The sequence below is a fragment of the Artibeus jamaicensis genome, unplaced genomic scaffold (assembly GCF_021234435.1).
Source record: "Artibeus jamaicensis isolate MK-2021 breed Jamaican fruit bat unplaced genomic scaffold, CSHL_Jam_final contig_65, whole genome shotgun sequence".
Lineage (NCBI taxonomy): Eukaryota > Metazoa > Chordata > Mammalia > Chiroptera > Phyllostomidae > Artibeus > Artibeus jamaicensis.
The window spans coordinates 329,584-351,884 of NW_026521913.1; the positions used below are offsets into that span (position 1 = coordinate 329,584).

General features: G+C 35.3%; 1 protein-coding gene across 1 annotated transcript in view; it reads left to right on the forward strand.

Annotated features, from left to right (window-relative positions):
* Positions 1-22,301, forward strand: part of PCSK2 (proprotein convertase subtilisin/kexin type 2) — a 371,029-nt gene that overhangs the window by 80,571 nt on the left and 268,157 nt on the right. Inside the window, exon 2 of the mRNA XM_053670931.1 lies at positions 11,313-11,417. Coding sequence (XP_053526906.1) covers positions 11,313-11,417 — 105 coding nt within the window. The remainder of the gene's footprint in view (positions 1-11,312; positions 11,418-22,301) is intronic.

A 22,301-nucleotide genomic window follows, 5' to 3' on the forward strand; every position in this document is an offset into this window, starting at 1 on the left:
CAGGAGCTGATTCTTTGAAAAGATAAAATCGACAAGCCTTTAAGCAGACTCATCAAGAAAAAGAGAGAGAGAACCCAAATAAACACAATCAGGAATGAAAGAGGAGAAATTACAACTGATACCACAGAAATACAAAGCATTGTAAGAAATTACTATGAACACCTACATGCCAAGAAATTTTGAAACCAGGTTGAAATGAACACATTTCTAGAAAAATATAATCTCCCAAATTGAATAAAGAAGAATAAAGCCTAAACAGACCTATAACAGCTGATGAAATTGAATCGATAATCAAAAAACTCCCATCACACAAAAGCCCTGGACTGGATAGATTCACAGGAGAATTTTACAAAAAATTTAAGGAAGAGCTAACCTCTTTTCTTCTCAGGCTATTCAAAAAAATCTGAGAGAAGATTCCCAAACTCTTTTTAGGAAACCAGCATCATTCTGATCCCAAATCCAGATAAAAACGTAACAAAGAAAGAAAACTACAGGCCAATTTGACTGATGAACATAGACACTAAAATCCTCAACTAAAATATTGGCAAACTGTATCCAGCAATACATTAAAAAGATCATATACCATAATCAAGTGGGATTCATCCCAGGTATACAAAAATGGTACAATATTCATGAATCAATAAACATAATACATCACATAAACAAAAGGAAACACAAAAACCACATGCTCATATCAATAGACGCATAAAAATCATTTGATAAGATACAGCACCCATTTATGATAAAACCACTCAGCAAAGTGCGAATAGAGGGAGCATTAGTTAATATGATAAAGGCCACATATGAGAACTCTAGAGCCAACATTATACTCAATGGGAAAAAACTAAAAGCTTTCCCACTAAAATCAGAAACAAGACCAGGACATACATTTTCACCACTTCTATTCAATATGATATTGGAAGTCTTAGCCACAGCAATGAGACAAGAAATAGAAATTAAAAGCACCCAAATTGGAAAGAAGAAAGTAAAACTGTGACTGTTTTCAAATGACATGATAGTATACATAGAAAACCCCATAGACTCCACCAAAAAACTACTTGACCTGATAAGCAAATTTGGCAAAACAATAGAATTTGAAGTCAATATTCAGAAATTGAAGGCATTTTTATACCCCAACAATGAAAGATCAGAATCAGAAATCAGGACAAAAAACCTATTTGCTATAGTAAAAAGAAAAATAAAGTACCTAAATAAACTTTGCCAAGAAAGTGAAAGGCCTATACTCAGAAAACTACATAATACTGAAGAAAGAAATTAAGGAAGACACAAATGCAAGCGCATACCATGCTCATGGATCAGAAGAATTAATATTAACAAAATGTCCATACTACCCAAAGCTATTTATAGATTCAATGCAATCCTTATTAAAGTGCCAATGGCATATTTCACAGATACAGAACAAACACTTCCAAAATTTATGTGGACCCATAAAGGACCCCAAATAGCTGAAGCAATATTGGGAAAGAAGAACACAATAGGAGGGATCACAATACCTGATATCAAACTGTATTACAAGGCCACTGTAATCAAAACACCCTGGTACCGGCATAAGAACATACACTCAGACCGACAGAACTAAATAGAGAGCCCAGAAATAAACCCAAGTCTCTATGGTCAATTAATATTTGACAAAGGGGGCAGCAGCATAAAATGGGGTAAAAATCGCCTCCTCAACAAATGGTATTGTGAGATCTGGAAAGCTACATGCAAAAAAATGAAACTCAATCAGCAACTTACACCATACATGAAAATTAATTCAAGGTGAATGAAAGACTTAAATGTAAGTCGTGAAACCATAAAAGTTTTAAAGGAGAACATGGGTAGGAAAATCTCAGATATTCCATGCAGCAATATTTTCACCAATATATCCCCTAGAGCAAGGGACATAAGGAAAAGAATAAACAAATGGGGTCTCATGAAAGTAAAAACTTCTGCATGGCTAATGAAAACAGCATTGAAATGAAAAGAGAACCAATCGTATGGAAAAATATATTTGCAAATGAGACCTCAGAGAAGGGTCTGATCTCCAAAACATATAAAGAACTCACAAGACTGCACTCCAAGAAGACAAACAACCCAATTAAATATGAGCAAAGAATCTGAACTGACACTTCTCAATGAAGGACATACAGAGGGCCCAGAGACATATGGAAGGATGCTCAGCAGCACTGGCCATCAGAGAGATTCAAATTAAAACCACAATCAGATACCACTTCACACCAGTGAGAATGGTCATCATAAACAAATCAACAAACAAGGAGTGCTGGAGAGGTTGTGGAGAAAAGGGAACCCTAGTGCCCCGTTGGTGGGAATGCAGACTGTTATAGCTACTGTGGAAAAAAAGTATGAAATTTTCTCAGAAAACTAAAAATGGAACTGCCTTTTGACCTAGCAATTCCAGTGCTGGTATTACACCCTAAGAATCCTGAAACACCAATTCAAAAGAACCTATGCACCCCAATGTGCATAGCAGCACAATTTATAATAGCCAAGTTTTGGAAGCAACCTAAGTGCCCATCAGTAAATGAGTGGGTCAAGAAACTGCTGTAAATTTACTCAATGGAATTCTATGCAGCTGAAAGAAAGAAGGAGCTCCTACCCTTTGTGATAGCGTGGATGAAATTGGGAAGCATTATACTAAGTGAAATAAGCCAGGTTGCAAAAGACAAATACCATATGATCTCACCTATAAGTGGAACCTAATCAACAAAACAAATAAGTAAGCAAAATTAACCAGAGACATTGACATAAGAACAAACTGACAATAACCAGAGAAGTGTGGGGAGAGGGATAATGGGGGAAAATAAGGGAGGGCCATCAAGGAACATGTATAAAGGACACATGGTCAAAGCCAAAAGGGGTAGGTTTGAGAATGGGAGACAGGGATGTGTGGGGTGGAGTGCTTGGTAGTGTGAAAATGGAGACAACTGTACTTGGACAACAATAAAAAAATGAAAAAAACCTTACAGGGGTCCAAATTAGTTCTTCTTCATATTGATATCCAGTTATTGCAGCACTATTTATTGAAAAGACTATTCTTTCCCATTGAATTCTCATAGCACCCAATTTAAAATCAATTTAGCCTAACTGGATTTTTATAAACTGTTTCTGGACTCCTAATTTTATTCCATTGAACTATATGCCTTTGTTTATGGCAGAACCATACTGTCTTGATTTGCTATGTCTTTGTAGTAAGTTTTAAAATTGTGTGAGTCCTCCAACTTTGTCCTTCTTTTTCATATTTTTGATCCTTCATAGTTCCATATGATTTTTAGAATCAACTAAAATAGGGTGTATTGCCATCTTAAAAATCCATAAACATAAAATTTATTTTATGTTTCCCATTTATTTAGATCTTTATTTTAGTTTTCCCATTTATTTAGATCTTATTTAATGTCTTTTGATTATGTCTTTTCAGTGTATAAATCTTGTACTCCTTTTGTTAAGTTTATTCCTGAATATTATTTATTCAATGTTATTATAAATGGAATTGTTTTTTTTATTCTATTCCTGGATTGGTCATTTCTAGCATATGCAAAAACAATTTTTGTATATTAATTTTAAATCTGGCAACCATGCTAAACTGATCTGATAATTCTAAGGTTTTTGTACATTTCTCAGGAATTTCTATGAACAAGATGATGTCTTCTGCAAATAGAGATAATTTTTCTTTCTTTTCAAACTCGATGGGTTTACTTCCCTTTTTCTGTCCAACTGTCCTGGTAAGAATCTCCAGCACATTGTTGAATACAAATCACAAAAGTAGACGTATTTGTCTTGCTCTGATCTTATGGGGAAAGCACTTAGCCTTTCACCATTAAAAAATCATAGCTGCGGATTTTTGGATACATTTATCAGACAGATGATATTCCCTTCCATTCTGTGTTTTTGATTTCTTATTATAAAAGTGTTAGATTTTGTCAGATGTTTTTCTGTATTTATTGAGATAATCATGTGGTTTTTTTATTCTGTTCATATGGTTACTATATTCATTGATTTTCAACTCAAACAACTTTGCATCCCTGGGGTAAATTCCACTAGGTCATGGTGCATAATCCTCTTTATATGTTGCTGAATTCAGTTTGCTAGTATTTTGATGAGAACTTGGGAGACTATGTTTATAAGGGACAGTCTGTGATTTTATTTTCTTGTGATATGTTTGTCTGGTTCTTCTATCAGGGTAATACTAGCCTCAGTGAATGGACTGGGAAGTGTTTCTTCATCTTCCATTTTTTGGAAGATTTTCTGAGGAATTAGTGTAAGTTCTGTCAATATTTGTTAGACTTCATTACTAGTCATTTGGGCCTGGGTTTTATTTTGTAGCAAGTATTTAAATTACTAATTCGATCTCTTTAGTTATTCAAATTTCCTGTACTTCTTAAATCTATTTTAGAAATTAACACCTTTCTAGGAATTTATCTATTTCACCAAGTTTATCTAATTTATTGCACACAATTATTTGTGGTATTTCCTAAAGTACTTCTGTGAGTGAGTAGTAATGTGTCCTCATTCATTACTAATTTTACTCACTCAAGTCTTCTGTCTTCTTAGTATTTTTAATGATTTATCAATTTTATTGAACTTTTCAAAGGATAACTTTAGGGTTTATTTCTTTTCTATTTTTTTCTACTTTTTATTTTATTTACTCTAACTCAAATAGTATAATTTCTCTACTCCCTTCCTGCTGTTTGCTTTGGATTTAGTTTGCTCTTCTTTTTCTAGTTTCAAAACATTAAAAATTAGGTTAGTGAGTTGAGATATAATTTAATGAGCATTAATAGTTACTAGTTTCTCTATAAGCATTATTTTAACTTCATTTTATAAGTTTTTGAATCTGTGTTTTTGTTTCATTCATCTCAGAGTATTGTTTAGTGTCATTTCTTCTTTGACTTACTGATTATGTAAGAGTATGCTGTTTAATTTTTACATATTTCTGAATTTCCCAGTTAATCTTCTATTAATTTTAATGTAATTAGAAATTATGAATAGGTAACATAGTTTATGTTAATTTACTTCTTTTAAATTTATTGAGGATTGTCCTATGGCCTAAAAAATGATATATTCTAAAAAACATTCCACAAGTAGTTGAGTAGAATGTGTGTTCTGATGTCATTGGGTGAACTGTTCTATAGACATCCATTAAGTCTAATTGGTTTATAGGTTGTTTTTTTAAGTATTCAACTTAACTTTTGATCTGTCTATTTTTTCCATACATTATTGAAAATGAGCAATGTCTACAACTATTATTAAAAGATTGTCATAGTTTTCATTTCAATTATGTCAATTTTTGTTTCATATATTCAGGGGATTTGTTGCCAGGTGCATATACATTTATATTTCTTTGTCTTTGTTATGGATTAACTTTTTTCTCACCATAAAAAGTCATTCTTGTCTATAGTAACAATGTTCAGCTTAAAATTATTTTTGTCAAATATGTTTTTAGTCAGTCCTCTCTTATTGTTACTGTTTGTACAGTATATATATTTTTACATTCCTTTACTTTCAACCTGCTTATATATTTGAATCTAAAGTGTATGTCTTACAAATAGCAGACAGTTGAACAATGAGGTTGAGTCCTTTTATCAATTCTCTCAGTCTCTGTTTTTTATTAGAGTTTCAATCCACTTACATTTGATGAAGTAAAATTTACAATTGCGATTTCATTATGATCTTTCTATGTCTTGCACAATTTTTCCTCTATTCCTCAATAATTGTTGTTTTATATTAAATATTTTAGTTTACCATTTTAAGTACTCATTACTTATTTTATTGTATTTTAGTTCTTATTATTGGGTTACAATTAACATTATCAACAATTTAGTTCAAAAGTATAAAAAAGTATACTTAACTTAATTTCAAAAGCATATAAAAACTTTGTTCCAATATAGCTATGTTCCCTTTCTTCCTTTTTGTGAAATAATTATACAAATTGTATATGTATACATTAAAAACCCACAAACACATTTTTATAATTGTTGCTTTATGCAGTTGTATTTTAAAGCATATAGAAGGGAACAAATTGCTACAAACAAAAATGCATTTACCTTTTATTTGTATTTACCTATTTGTTGACCTTTACTAGTGTTCTTTATCTCTTTTCGTGGATCCACATTAATATATAGTGTTCTTTCCTTTTAATTTAAAGAACTGCCAGTAGCACTTCCACCAGGGTAGATATATAGCAATGAATCCTCTCAGTTTTTTTATTTTTCCAAGAATGTATGAATTTCTTCTTAATTTTTGAAAGATAGTTTTGCTAAATACAGAATGCCTTTAAATTTTTTTATTTGCCCCAGCTGGTGTAGCTCAGTGGATTGAGTGCGGGCCTGAAAACCAAATGATCACAGTTCGATTCCCAGTCAGGGCACATGCCTGGGTTGCAGGCCAGTTCCCAGTGGGGGATACATGAGAGGCAGCCACACATTGATGTTTCTCTCCCTCTCTCCTTCCCTCCCCCTCTAAAGATAAATAAATAAAATCTTTTCAAAAAATTTATTTTTATTTATTCACTTTTAGAGAAGGGAAGAAAGGGAGAAAGAGAGGAAAATATCAATGTGTGATTGTCTCTCATGCACCTTCGACTGGGGTCCTGGCCCACAACCTAGGAATGTACCCTAGACTGAAAAATCAAACGAGTGACTCTTAGTTGGCAAGCCAGTGCTCAATTCACTGAGCCTCACCAGCCAGAGCTAAATATAGAATTCTTTATTGGCAACGTTTTCTTTCAGCATTTTGAATAAGTTGCTTAGCTGCCTTCTGCATTGTATAGCTTCAGATAAAGTCATTGTTAGTCTTAATGAATATCATGTATCTTTCTCTTACTATGTTGCTTTCAAGATTTTCTCTCTAGTTTTACTTCTGAAAGTTTGATTACGACATGTCTAGTTGCACATCTCTTTGATTTTATCCTACCTTGAATTTGGTTGAGGTTAGGTATGCATGTTAATTTTATAAAATGTATATTTAATTTATAATAAAATTCATGAAATTAGAAATGTTTTCTGCCATCATTACTTTTATATTCTTTCAGCTCTTTTCTTTTCCTTCTCATTCTGATATTCACATTATATTTATGTCAGTATCCTTAATAGTGTCTCACAAAACTCAGTTAATTTTCTTTAACCTTTTTTTCCTGTTTCCCAAGCTGAGTAATCTCAATTGACCTACCTTTATATTTGCTGATTCCTTCTTCTGCCCATTCAAATCTACTATGCAGACCCTTTATTTAAAATTTTATTTCAGACAGTATTTTGAGGCTTCCAGCCAAGATGGAGGCATAGGTAGATACATTGTGCCTCCTTGCACAACCAAAAGAAGAACAATGATAAATTTAAAACAAACAAACAACCCCCCCCAAAAAAACCCCAGCCAGAACTGCCAGAAAATTGAACTGTATGGAAGTCTGACAACCAAGACCTTAAAGAAGAAACATTTATCCAGACCAGTAGGAGGGGTGGAGACAGGCAACTGAAGTGGAGAATACTCCCAGAAAGGCAGTGGATGGCGAATGGGGTGGTCCTATATTTGTGTGGGAATAAACCAGAAGGAACAAGTGGGAAGCAAGATAGACTGTGAAACCCAGGGTTCTAGCACAGGAAAATGAAGCTTCAAAACCTTTGACTGGAAAAACCTGTGGGGATTGCAGTGGCAAGAGAAACTCCCAGATTCACAGGACAGTCTGTTGGAAAGACTCTACAGGGTCCTAGAACATACAAGCCCACACTCCTGGGAGTGAGCACCAAAAAGGCTCAATTTGCTTGTGGGTATCAGAGGAAGGGACTGAAAGCCAGCCAAGTCAAGCAGGCAGCATTGTGCCATCTCAGACCCCTCCCCCTCATACAGTGCCACAAAAGCAGAGAGGTGGGTTGCCCCACCCTGGCAAATACTAAGGCTCCTCCCCTTACTACATAACAGCAGTGCCAAGACAAAAAGAAATAGCCCAAATGAAAGAAGAGATCAAAGCTCCAGAAAAAAATACAACCAAGCAATGAAGAGATAGTCAATGTACCAGATGCAGAGTTAAAAACACTTAATCAGGATGCTCATAGAAATTATTGACTATGGTCACAAAATAGAGAAAAAATGAAGGGTATGCAAAGTAAAGTAAAAGAAAGTATATAGGGAACCAACAGTGAAAGAAAGGAAACTGGGACTCAAACCAACAATTTGGAGCAGAAGGAAGAATATACATTCAACCAGAACAGAATGAAAAAAACAAGAATTAAAAAAAAGAGGCTTAGGAACCTCTGGGACAACTGTAAACATTACAAAATCCAAATAATAGGGGTGCCAGAAGGAGAAGAGGCACAGCAATAAATTGAAACTTATTTGAAAATGTAATGAAGGAGAACTTCCCTAATCTGGCAAAGGAAATAGACTTGCAACTCCAGGAAGTTGAGAGTCCCAAATAAGTTGGACCCAAGGAGAAACACACTAAAGCACATCATAATTACATTACCCAAGATTAAAGATAAGGAGGGAATCTTAAAAGCAGCAGGAGAAAAGGAGATAGTTATCTACAAAGGAGTTCCCTTAAGACTGTCAGCTTATTTCTCAAAAGAAACCTTACAGGCAAGAAGGGACTGGAAAGAAGTATTTGAGGTCATGAAAGGCAAGGACCTACAACCAAGATTACTCTATCCAGCAAAGCTATCATTTAAAATGGAAGGACAGATAAAGTGCTTCCCAGATAAGGTCAAGTTAAAGAAGTTCATCATCACAAAGACCTTATTATATGAAATGTTAAAGAGAATTATCTAAGAAAAAGAAGATAAAAAGTATGAACAGTAAAATGACAACAAACTCAAAACTATCAACAACCAAACTTAAACAAAAAGAAAAACATACTAAGCAAACAAATAGAACAGGAACAGATTGACAGAAATGGAGATCACCTGTAGGATTATCAGTGGGGAATGGGTGGAGAGAGAATGGGGAAATAGGAAATGAGAAGCATATCTGGTAGGTACAAAATAGATGGGAGGTTAAGAATAGCATAAGAAATGTAGAAGCTAAAGAATTTATACGAATGACCCATGGACACAGACCAAGTGGGACAGAATGCTGGTGGGAGGGTGGGTGCAGGGCAGATGGGAATAAAGGGGAAAATGGGACAACTTTAACAGTGTAACAACTGTACTTCAACAACAATAACATAATTTTTAAAAAATCATTAAATTGAAAATATTGAGGTGACATGGAAAGGAAGTATTTCACTGTTTCATATCATTCATTATTTATTTTTTCTTTCAACAATCATTTAGTGTGTTATCTGTATGCCAGACATGTGCCATGAGGCATGCAATAATTAAGAATAAATTAAAACAAAAAATAATAACAGTTTATTTCAGTTGTACTTTTACCTCTAAAATTTCCATTTTCTTTCTTTTAAATAATATCTGTCTCTTTATTAATAAGCTCTATTTGCTAAGATATCATTCTGATACTTTTCTTCTTTTTAGACACGGGTCCTTTAGTTCTATGAATGTATTTATAATAGCTGATTTAGAGTGTTTGTCTAGTAAACCCAACATCTGAGCTTCCTCAGACAGTTTGTACTAACTACTTTTTTCCATCTCTATGGATCATAAGTTTATGTTTTTTCTGTGTGTCTAATAATTTTTTTGGAAAACCAAGCATTTCAATAAAATAATGTGACAACTCTGGAAATTGGAATCATTCTTTCTGTAGGGGAGGTGTGTGTGTGTGTGTAGTGTCTGGATTTACCGTCTTTGCTATTGTTGCTATTGCTATATTTTGTTTTTGTATTGTTTTGTTTTGTTAGTGACTTCTTATAATGTACAACTGAATCTCTGTTTGTTAGCTTTGTGGTCAGATAATGGTTAAATTGAGATTACCTTAAAGACTGAATCAATAATATATTTTTATTATTTGATAGGTGTCTCTGTGTATATATTGGAGAATGTTTGACCTAAAAATCTCAAATTTGCCCCCCTTACATCATTAAATCCTTAGTTTCAAAGCATCCACACCCACTTCTATTTTCTTCCAAATCAAAGGTAGCAAAATACATGCCTAAAAGTTTCAATAGCAAATATTTTGCTATTTGGTTCAAGGACTCCTCTGAAAATCTGATGAAAACCATATCTCAAATATCCAGAAAAAATATATAAGTCCATGATTTGGGCTGTAATTTTTTAAAAGATTTTTTTAATTTATTTTCAGACAGAGGGGGAGGGAGGGAAGAAGAGAGAAAGAGAAACATCAATGTGTGGTTGTCTCTCACACGCTCCCTACTGGGGACCTGGTCTGCCACCCCGGTTTGTGCCCTGACTGGGAATCAAACCAGTGACCCTTTGGTTTGTAGGCCCATACTCAATCCACTGAGCCATATCAGCCAGGGTTGGCTGTAATTTTTAAGGGCTCAACTAAGGTTCAATTTAAGGTTCAATTAATCAGATTAAGAACTACAAACAACATATTTTTATAAATATGTAGATATATGGGAAGGGAAAAGATCTGGGAATGTTGAAGTTCCATTCTCATACAGGAGAAGAAAAATATATCCCCAGAGGGGGAATGACTTGCCAAAGGTTGGATGGTAACAGACTTGTGCCACATTCAGCTCTCCTGATTCCTAGGTTAAGACTCTTCTCATCAAGTTGCCTTGAATCACAGAACCAATCACAGTTCTCTTTAGGTTCTCCTAGATTTTTACAAGCCCTGAGTCACAGACAAGCTCTCACTGTTGTGGCTTCTCTAACTTGCTCTGACATGTATATCTAATTCCAATGATCTTTAGGAAAGGGAAATAGAGGGAAACCTGTCATCTAACATGTACTAACTAGATTTATAAGCTTACAATGTGCCCATCATGATGAGAGACATCAAGGGGTCACAGAGAAAGTGCAAGATATAAGACAGACAATCCAGCTTGAAGACAAGACTAGGTCACAACACAGTGCTGGAGCAACCCAATATGGAGTCCAAGAAAGGAGAATGGAGAAGTTGGTGTGGATATGAATATACAATGCTCCGTGGTGGAGAAGAGGAAATTGAAAGATGGGTAGAAACTAAGGAAATAGAAGCAAGAATAGAAGGTATTAGTGGAGAGGAAGGGGAATGGGCACTATATAATAAAAAGTAGAGAAAAGGAAAGAAGTACAGTGATAGATAAATAGAGAATCAAGTCTGATAGGTAGTTGTCAGTGATTTTCTTATATACATTTCCATCATATGGAGCCTCAACATGCAGCTCCAGCTTTGGTGTTCTTGTTCTGGAGCCACCTCCTGAAGCTAATGATATCATATGTCTTTTTGACTCTTCACAGCTCCCCTTTGCTGAAGGCCTCTACCACTTTTATCACAATGGTCTTGCAAAGGCCAAGAGAAGACGCAGCCTACAACACCAACAGCAGCTGGAGAGAGATCCTAGGGTGAGTTTTCCTGGCAACCTACCTTTCAACTTCTGCTACCACATGCAGGCTCAACAAGGGAGTATAAAAGAAGATAGGCAGGAAATTTTGAAGTCATTCAATGTATTGAGATGGGCCAAATAGATCCTTGGTGGACTGGCACCAGGGACTTTCCACTCCTCTATCTTGTCTATTATTGAAAATAAATGTACCCTTTATAGAGATTGGAGAGGAGTAAACAAGGACACCACCTTTTACTGGCTGTCTTCTCTTCCATCACAGCATGAGAACTCATTGCCTGGCAATGTGTTTGAGCCTGTGGTGGATTAAAAGACAACAAGCAATTTAGAGTCATTTTATAGAAAGTTTCTATTGGTGAATCCACATGCTCTGAGGAAGTTGTCATGCCCCATACTATGAATGGGAGAATGAGTAGGCCTGCAAGTGATTAGCTCACAATTGGCAGTGGACTTCTCAGTGTCGATGCATGGTTGCAGCTATGAGAGAGCATCTCAGCTCCTCTTCTGCCCTTCAATTTCTCACATGGACCTAATTTATCACCATATTTCAACTGTCTTCCTAATGCTCATGAACCTCATTTTTTTACCTCTAATATTTACCTTGCTTTTGGACTCCAGGTTTTATTTCCCCCTAGCAGCTTAATCTCAACTTTCCTGCAACCAAATTTATTACCTTAGCTGCAAAATGGCAACTTCTTCAGTAGTCTCACTCCCCAACTTCAGAATGGAATCTTTGTTCATCACTGAAGTCTTCCTCTTCAAATTTTGTTGTCATCCTATATATTTACTTACTTTTTTGATTGGGTAGATTCTGATTTTTCTTATGCAATTCACTAAGAGAAAAATTAATAATCTAGACAAGTTGCCCTCTATACATTGAAGCAATGAAGATACATAACCTCATTACCAGGACTCTTGAAGGAAAGTGGCTGTAAAGAGGGTCAGATGTTTGAGTAAGGGGTTTACACATGAAACTCCTTTTGAGCTGATGGAATTTGTAAATTCATTCTTTTGCTGTTCTTCCTGTGAGCATTGACTAGTTTTAATTTGAGCTTTAATTAGCAATGTGGATAAAGCAGGTTTCCCATCAGATCACCAACTGACAAGTCACAACCAGTTTTTCTTTAATTCCTTAACCCAGGGAATCCCACATTCCCTGTAGTGGAATTCTACTCTAAGAAGCCACTTTATTTTTGCTTTCAGGGTAATATCCAAGCTGCCTGTGCTGCCAGCCAATGACACGCATTCTCAAAGGGTCTATTGTAAAAGCTGGAACTGCTCTCTAAGGGAGAAGCTCTCTTTTCTGTGTTATAGCGACCTTAGCTCTGACTGTTCCATTTCAGGGCCCATGGATGCCCTTGGGAAGCTCATGGACAGGGATCCTGTCTCTCTCATCTGTGGATACAGGGGTGCAACAGTAGATAAAAATCTCTCTGGTACACTATGACACTGGTTTTCCCTACGCTTTATCTCGATCTTACACTTTATGGCCAATTGCTTTGCTTTTACTTGTGTATTTTAAGTTTCTTTGGTTTGCCTTCTTTTATGAGTAAAGATGTTGTCCCAAGATCACTCAAAGAGTAAGATATAAAAGAAAATGAAGCAGAAGATTCTTGAAAGGCTTTGGCTGGGAAAGAGAACTGAGGAACAGTAAAACTAAGAAGTCATTGTTTTATCCAGAGAGACTTCTTGGGATTGGTAGGCTAAGGTTTTCTTGTTCTTGTACTCAGTTGAAATGTTTTTTGATATACTGATTCTTGAAGTATAGAGTGATGTTTCCAAAAGAGAATAAAATAAGATAGGTTGAATAGTAAGAAATGAGACCATGCATTGGTGATTCTAATTATTTGTCTTTCTCCTCAAAATTACAACGTTAGCCAAAAGGGTGTCCATTCTCCCTTCATTGCCATTATAAGGGTCCTGGTAGCTCTCTGCCTCTACCTAGTAGGGGTGCCAACAAAAGTTAGCAGGGAAACCAAATATCATAAATCTGTATCTTTTCTCTATCTTATCATCAAGATTAAAGGCCAAGGCTGTTGCCAATGAAGTCAGTATAAGAAAAAAACACATAAAATCTTATAATTTTCTTGTAAAAAAACCAAAACAAAACACTTCTATTGTTGACTTCCTCATTTTAAATTAGATTAAGGCCTGAGTTTTTCCAGCATAATATTCTCCTGGTCATCTGAATTTTGTATCAGCTGATAGCAAAACACAGGGGTGACTATTGAGTAAAAAAAAAAAAAACATTAACTATAAACAGTGCAAGAGTATCAATGTGAAGATAAAAGGGCAAATAGGTCAAGCATTAAGATACCTCAAATTTTGGATTCTCAAGCACATTCAAATAGGCTGCAAAAAGAAAAGTAAATAGAAGCGTAGAGAGAAAAGGGGAAGGACCAGATAGCCAGAAGAGATTATGATCCAGGCTTTTATTTCTTGCATAGATGGTACAAGTAACATCCCATAAATCAAGATCTTAAAAGGAAGTTGTCCTATCATTCTCTGAAATATGTTATCTTCTAGATCTACAGACTTTAAATGTGTTGCCAATACCAGGTTCCTTCTTCCTCCTGTCTCTGCATTACTTCTTGGCCTGTTTTTGGACTCTCCTCCAAGTTGTGAAGAAGAGTGCAAACCCCAAGAAACCATGCACATAGAGCAGGAGAACTGAGCTGTAACCAGCTACCAGGGCTAAATCCACCTAGGTAGCTTTCAGCCAAATAACCACCAAGGTTTGCAACCAACCCAAGAAATAAATAATTAAAAAATAGAGAACCAAGTTTGCTTTTGGTTTTGCTCTAACTTCAAAATAGAAATTTCATGAATGTTTGCCCCTCATTTAGCAACTAATTTTTATATCTAGGGAAAACAGGAGAAAGACTATTAAAAAATTATATGTGCTTTTTGTCCAGGTCAATAAAGTGCTGCTTTCAATATATCTATATTTGTTCATCAGAACACCAGGCAATAGAGGAAATAGATTCTGATGTAGATAGACTGTATTAAAGGTGTTCATTTGCCTTTCCATTTCTTTCTGCCAAAAGGATTAACAGAATATTGAATAGCAACATTTAGATGCTAAAAAACAAAATTTATGTCTTATTTCTGGATATGTTTGTATAATGCAATTTTGAGTACATAGCAGATTAATAATTTTTCCTCAGGGTTTTAATTCATGGAACAGTATTGTTTTTCTCATCTTATATTTTTATCCCTATTGTAAAATGTGCATTCATTAGGAAACGGAAGTATATCTTTCTCCTGAGCTCTTCTTTTGTACATTCTTAACTATGGGTAAAGAAAACCAATTACTGTTTCATTACTTCTAAGTCTTGCCACTAAGAATCCCATAAGAACCAGTTTTTAATTTCCAAACTCTATAACACTATATTCCCAATCATATTCACAGTCCTAATACAGCCACCGAAGCAAGAACAATATGTTTAGAAAGTTTTGGTAACTAAAATTATTTGAAGATGTAACCAATATACCCAAAATTGGAATAAAATAATAAAATTAAAAATGCCTTCTCAGCATCAAGATCAAGAATAAATATCCTGCCCAAAACCTCTGTGAGATTTGCTAAACTTTGGCTAAGAACAGTATCGACAAATCTTGACACCAAAAGCTAATTGTGGTCCATGGTCTACATATCAAACCACAAAAGTTCTACAAGTACTTTAAAAGAAATGGAAAACAAATTTGTTTAATATGACATTTGTTCACATTTCTGTGGAACTATATTTTCACACCCAATGGCACAGTATTGAAATGAACTACATTTAAAAACATAAAAACTCACATTGTTCAATGAGCAATATACACTACTCATATGGAACTCCAATAATTTAACAAAGAAATACTTGAATTAAATTTGTTGATTGCAGCTATATTTAATTCAAGAATTATAAACATTTGTTTGTTTTTCTAAGCAATTTTACTAAGTAATATAATTACCCCTTAAAATCACTGTTAAACCTATTTTCATTTTACAAATCAGAAACTCCTATCAATCTATTAACAACTTTTCTGTTCAAATCTCAAAGAATGGATATTTTCCTTTGCATTCTATGTGTGAGAGCTTCTTTCTTATCCAAATGTATGTCATATCTAATGACTATAGAAGGCAGCCACATGGATTATATGATCTGGTTTTTTGTTTTCCAAAGGTCTATTCTGAGCTTATTTGTGAAGTTTTAGGTTATTCAAAAAATCCACAACAGTTAGTTTCTCCAAATAGTCCTTCAAAAATCTGATAGAACAATATCGCCAGAACAAAAGAGAATATTGCCTATTCTTTAAAATTAACTGGATATAACTGGTGTGATTTTTTAAATAAACATCTAAATAATATATGAACTAAGCTTTATTTTTATGGGACTTACAATAATTGATATTGTTTTTTAAAATGAATTTATTATCATGGTTGAAACTCAGATGGTTCACATAGCTGGGGGTAGTTTATAATTACTTTGGGCCCTTTTCAGAAATGACACAATAATGTTTTTAGTTCTAACTTAGATGGAGTAATTTAGCCATGATTGGTGAACATTTTGTACAATTGTACATAGACTTAGATAAGAAAGATTAAGGAAAGATGACAGAGAAAATATGATTTGAAGGAGTTCATGAGATGATCAGAACAGCTGCAATTTATTTACAATCCACACAAATCTTTCTGAAAAGAATGCTGAAACTTCAGCAGTTCATTGCAAGCAACGAAATTATTCACTTTCTTCCTCCACAAGTCACAGAAAATTTTCTCACAATTGCTAAACTCTTAGCCTCCAATTCTTCTCAAATACCTAATATTGGTCATAGTATTTTTATGATAATGACATGTTACTTGTATACATTGTCTTTCTTTTGATTTATATTATATAACCACTTGATCAGTTTGATTAAAAATTAGAAAAAATAAGGAAAAGCACCATTATCTTTTGGAAAATCTACTTTCAAATAGAAAATATCATGGAAAAAATGTATTCCTCCACTTTTTTTTGCGGGGGGTGTTGACCAAGCCTTCTAGTGAGTAACTAATAGAATTTGGGGTGTACTCTCTTTACGGTCACAGGAAATGCATGATAACCTCTCAGTTTGTGGGTTCGGTGAAAATAGAAATTAGAGCCCTGGCTTGTGTGGCTCAGTGGCTGTGTCATCCTATGAATTAAAGGTTCACTGGTTTGATTCCTAGTCTAGGGCACATGCCTGAGTTGCAAACCAAGTCCCCAGTAGGGGCCGCACGAGAAGCAACCACACAATGATGTTTCTCTCCTTCTCTTTCTCCCTCCCTTACCCTCTCTCAAAAATAAATAAATAAGATCTTTTAAAAAATAAAAATTAGAAAGTTTTAGTACCTTTTTAAAAGAATTTATAGCAAAGAATTGGTTTTTTATGTTCATATTTATTAACTCTAAAATGGTGAAGTTTGAAGTTTTGAGATACTGAACTATGATTAGCCAGAGTTCCTAAGAGATACCCACCTCACCCCACCACCCCCCTGTTTTAGCTTACAAGTGTTCATGTTCTCCTCTACCATGTCCACTCCAAACAGAAAAATAAGCAAACCAGGGATGTATGAAACTGAAGTAAAGTGATATTGAAGCTAGATAGTAAAGAAGACAGAAAAGGATACATAGAAGTATAAGGAAAATATTTAAATTAAAAAATTAATTGGCAGAAAATCAGTAAGTTCCAGCCTCACACTCAATGTTGCCCTTCTCCCAACCTACTTCCCAGTAATTGTCTCAATATAATCTGAACCATAAGATTCCTTCAATGACCTGGACATTTCCTATTCTGTAAACAGCTTAATTTTCTATACATATAAAAACGTGAACTACCTTAAATGGGCAAATAACTCCAAAAGCAGTATAGATCAAAGTTAGGCACTTTCCAACTTTCCTCTGGATTTCCCTCCCTGTCCCTCTCAACCTTATTTTCTCAACTCAAGAATCTGTAATCAATAAACACACACTTTTAAAATGTGCTGTGTGTTTTCAGGCTCCAAGAGGAAAGATAATTTACAAAAAAATAAGTATAAATGCAAATGATGACACATGCTATGAAATACATTAGGAAGGCATCTGGGCTCACATCCCTCCATTCTCAACCAGCCAGATAGTGACCCACAGCACATGACTGAGGAGAAAGCAAGGATGCAGTCCTTCAATGATTGTGCTCATGATATTTCTGCAGTAACCAGACCATTGAATAGAAAGAGACAGATAGGATCACTCCAGGGTTTCCTCCGGCTTTTATTCAATAACAGTTATAAGAATGTGAATGTGTGTTGAACATTGCAGTTTTAGTTTTTGTTTCTGGAAGAAGCAAACCCTGAGACAAGGACTTGGAAGATGATCATTTATTTAGGATCACAAACCTAGTAAAAACAAGAGGAAGAGTGAAATAAGAAAGGGAAGTGAGGAAAGCAAATAAAGGGTGGCTTGGATTTCCTGGAAAAAGACTTCAAGATAGGGAGTTCCATGCAAAAAAAAAAGGTATTGAAGAATGCTATTTGCACACATGATTGAGAACAGTGCTTCTTCAAATCCTTCCTGCATGCTAGATTTCTCTGCTTCCATTTTTCCTTAAGAATTAATGTGACTTCAGTGGGCCCATCAAGATAACCTAACATAATCTCCTCCTCTTAAAGTCAGCAGATAATTGACCTTAATTACATCTGCAAGGTCCCTTTTACCCTGTGATGTGAAAATAACACCAGGTCTAAAGACCATGGAGGTCTAAATTCTGCCCTGAGCCTTGAGTTTGCATGTCTTCCAGGGTCAGCAACTCTCTCTAGGCAACCAGCTTCTCCTCACTGCCCTCCTTCAGGAATTGCATTTAGATCAGAAGGGAACATAAATTTGTAAACACATAAACCTGACCATGCTTTCAGCCCTAATTGTGATGCCAAGAGACCCATGTGGAGCAGATTCTTTCTTAGTTTCTCAGCTGGTGACCAAATTCATTTTCTAGATAGCTCATGAAGAGGTAGACTTAGCAAATGTAAACTTTCCATAGGGTATTAGACATTTTGAGAGTGATTTGAAAGCACCGCAAAAAGGAGAAATGTGCTGCAGGAGGAAGCAGGAGCCAGGTGTCTTCAGTAATACTCCAACCTGTGGGAAAAGCTAATCAGCTCTGATCTGCTGGTTTTATTATGCAGAAGGGAGTATTATTATTTCAGTATCTCCAATGAGGATGCAGATGTGCCTGGCTTCCTGCCTCAAAGAGCTGCTGCTAGTGTTATAATTAACTATTTGTGGGGATCAGGGATTATTTACTACGAATTCAGAAAGTCACAGGGAAAGCTGCTAATGAGTCTGCCTGGCTTTTTCTAGATGTTTTTAGCACATTTTTAAATGATATCTACTGTTCATGCTGCCATGTTGACTAAAAGAGAAAGAGAATTCTTCTGGGAGACACCATTTTAGCAAGCCCAGAGATCTCTTAGGAGCTTTAACTTCCTTTAGGAGAATTCTAACAAGTCCTAGTGTCACAGGTGGGCACAGGTAACCAGGTTCTTGGTGATCGCAGACAAAGAATTGAACCGAACACACAGAGTTTACAGCAGAAAGAGAGAGAGCAGATTTATTAAGTGGTAGTAGACTACACAGAACATGAGAGCAGGCCAACTTCAAGCAGAAATTGACCTCAGGGGATGGAAGGATTCTATTCTTATAGGGCAGATATTTCCCGGCTAGTTTTGGTGGGCTTTCCTTGTACATGTACAAGTAGTTGTATTACTTGAAAGCTATTGCACATTTGGTCTCCCATGATTTTCCTTGATTAGCCATTGGAAAAGAGGGTCGCACAATGTTAATTTATTATAATGCCATTATAATGAAGCAGGGGTCATGTAGCATCTTCTGCACAGGTGCATTCATAAGTCACCATTATTCAGAACTTTTCCAGAAAGCGGAAACAAATGATCTTAGAACAGGGTCTCTGTCCTGTATGGATATCCTTTACCTTAGCCCTGGGATACCTCTGGAGTTTCCTCCTTCCTGATTATCTCCTGCCTCACTAGTGCAGAAAAAAAGCAACACAGAGAGAAGAAAGTGGTTCTGTACCATTTTTATAATCCACAAGGTGAAGACTTTCAAATGATAAGCTAGCAGACTCTTAAGACTTCCTAAAATCTTAATGTTTGTATGGCAAATTTTCTCCTGACTTGGTTTCTTCCCCAATCTACCCCAAGATACAAAAAGAAATATCTTTAAATATCTAGAAGTCCTCTATTATATCTTCTAAAAGTGAACATTTTGTGTATACTTATTAAAATCATAATAAAGGAGTTGGCAAAGTAGTAGGTTTACATGTATGAGTATGCAAAACATGAATTGTATTATTATTTATGTGTATTATTTCCATACAAACAGCTATAAACCTACTTTTGTCCACTCTTGTGTAACTCCATTATCTAGTTGCTTGCTAGCAAACCATATAGTCATTCAGTATTTACTGAGTTCAATTACATGTTAAGTACTGTTCTAGATACAGAACATAACAGGAAACCAAACAATGTCCTCATCCCATGAAGCTTATGTATTAGTGGATATAAAAGACAGAGACAAAACCAGATAAATAAAGCAACTGAAAAACTGATGATGAAAGTGTTATGAGGATGAATAGAGCAAAGTGTGAGGAAGACTGAGTGCCAATAGAGAGGAGTTTCTGTTTTATAAAAAGTATCCAGGTTTAGCTACTCTGATAAGGTGACATTTAAATATAGATCTAAAGGAGGTAAGGAAGGTATCTCTATGGCTATCTGCAGAAAGGAAATTTTCAGCAGAGGAACCAGCAAGGGTTAAGACCTTGTGTCCAGGGTACAATTTACGTGTTTTGGGAAGTGCAAGAATGCTAGTAAGGCTGGAGGGATGTGAGCTGGGAAGGACAGGAAAAAAAATGAAGTCAGAGAAAAGTAAGAGTAAAACCATGGAGGACATTATAAGTCAGAGTAAGGACTGTAGATCAATCCTGAATGAGATAAAATTTCTCTGCTTCAGGGTAAAAAATAGACTATGGGGTGGGTGTGGGGACACAACTAGAAACCAGGGAAATCAGTGCAAGGTGACTGCAACATTTCAAAAAACAAAGACTTAGGCCAGGGTAGAAGTTCCTGGAAGTAGTGAGACACAAGTCAGACTTGGGAATACATTGTGATGATATTGCCTTCACATTTTGCTGATTCACTGGCAGACGGGTTAGATAAGGAACGAGAGAGAAATAGAAAGGGCAAAGGTGACCCCTAAATTTCTTGGTATAAGTTACTACAGCATGGAGCTAGTATTTATGTAGATGGGCCATTAGGGGGAGAGGCGAGTTAATGAGGAGAGAGTAAGAAATCAAGACCTTAATTTTAAGCATTTTAACATTTGAAATTTGCATTGAGTATCTATCTGGAGAGGTATAATGAGCAAATGAACTTCAGGATCTAGGATACACTCTTGGAATCACTCACATATTGATAGCATTCAGTGCCATGAGGTTAATTGAAATCATCTAAGAAATTAATATAAATAGAGAAAATAAGACTGTGTGAAACTGAGTCCTAGGGTATTCTAACATTTAGAAGTCTGGAGGATGACTAGGGACCCACGAAGGAAACAGGGAAGTGACAAATAATGTAGGAAGAGCTTCAGAAGTCAAGCAAAAACTGATCTAGTCAATATACCCTTCCTCATTCACATTTTACCAAAGTAACTTAGCCATCTCTATAATTATTTCTTACTAGAAGCACTTAGAGATATCAGTAAAATATGTTTCTTCAGTGTTTCTTTAATCTACTTTCCTCAATGACTATTAGAATTCATAGTGCACACATGAGCACATGAAATAAAAATAATTGCACATATTTTATTTCAATTGGACACTGCTGTGTTTGGGCAAGGTGTTGTGCTTTAAATCGGGGGGTCACATTTGACTCAGAATGGATGAGAATAAAGCTCTCAAGGCCTCAAGTCCAATGAGGCAGTGTCTCAGAGCCAAGACATTGTTCTGGGGGCTGCTAGACAAAGTTACTGGGAAACAGCCTCTGTCTGACATAGCAAGAAGAGAATCCGAGTTTGGTACTTTATTTTATTTAATTGTAATAGACTACAAAAGTCATAAGAAAGACAAAGTTTGACTGTAAACCAAAGAAAAAAACCTCAATCTCCAAGTAAAAAAATAAATAAAAGTGCAAGCTGTGTTGATTTAATCCTGATCACATTTTTATGGATTTCAGGAAGACAGAGTTCTTAATTTCCTGTTAATATTCAAAATCTATCTGCAAAGTAATTTCTCATTTTTTAAGTCACTGCTCTAAAGTGAATGTTATTCAATGCTTACCTGAAGGAGACTATCAATGTTCCTTAATGATGAAATAAATAGAAAACTATCAAATACTGAATTTTCCCAAGATAATGTTTCTATGAGCAAAGTTGGATTTAGAGTTGGATATACCTCAGAAAGACTTTTTGAAACCAATCTTTAAAAAAGCTATCTTTAGATATTTTTAAATTGATTTACTCATTTTCCTTTATGACATCCATTGACATGTTTGTGATCACATCACAATCTATAAACAGCCTTCATGTTCTTAAACTCAAACCAGGAGAATTTTGAAAATGAGTGAAATTGAATTCTTATAATTTCCAGTAGTTTTGAGCACTTGTGAGTTGAAGAAAATAGGAGTGAAGTCAGGGCTAGAAAGTGAAAAACAGACAAAGACATTTATGTCTGAATAACAACCCAAATGCTGGAATTTGTTTCATTGGTTTCCCATTATCTGTGCTGCAAATGTTATGTTTTTCATCTTTCCTTTTTTTAATTTATTTTTTATTGATTATGCTGTTACGGTTGTTCTATTCCCCCTTCATTCCCCTCCACCCTACCC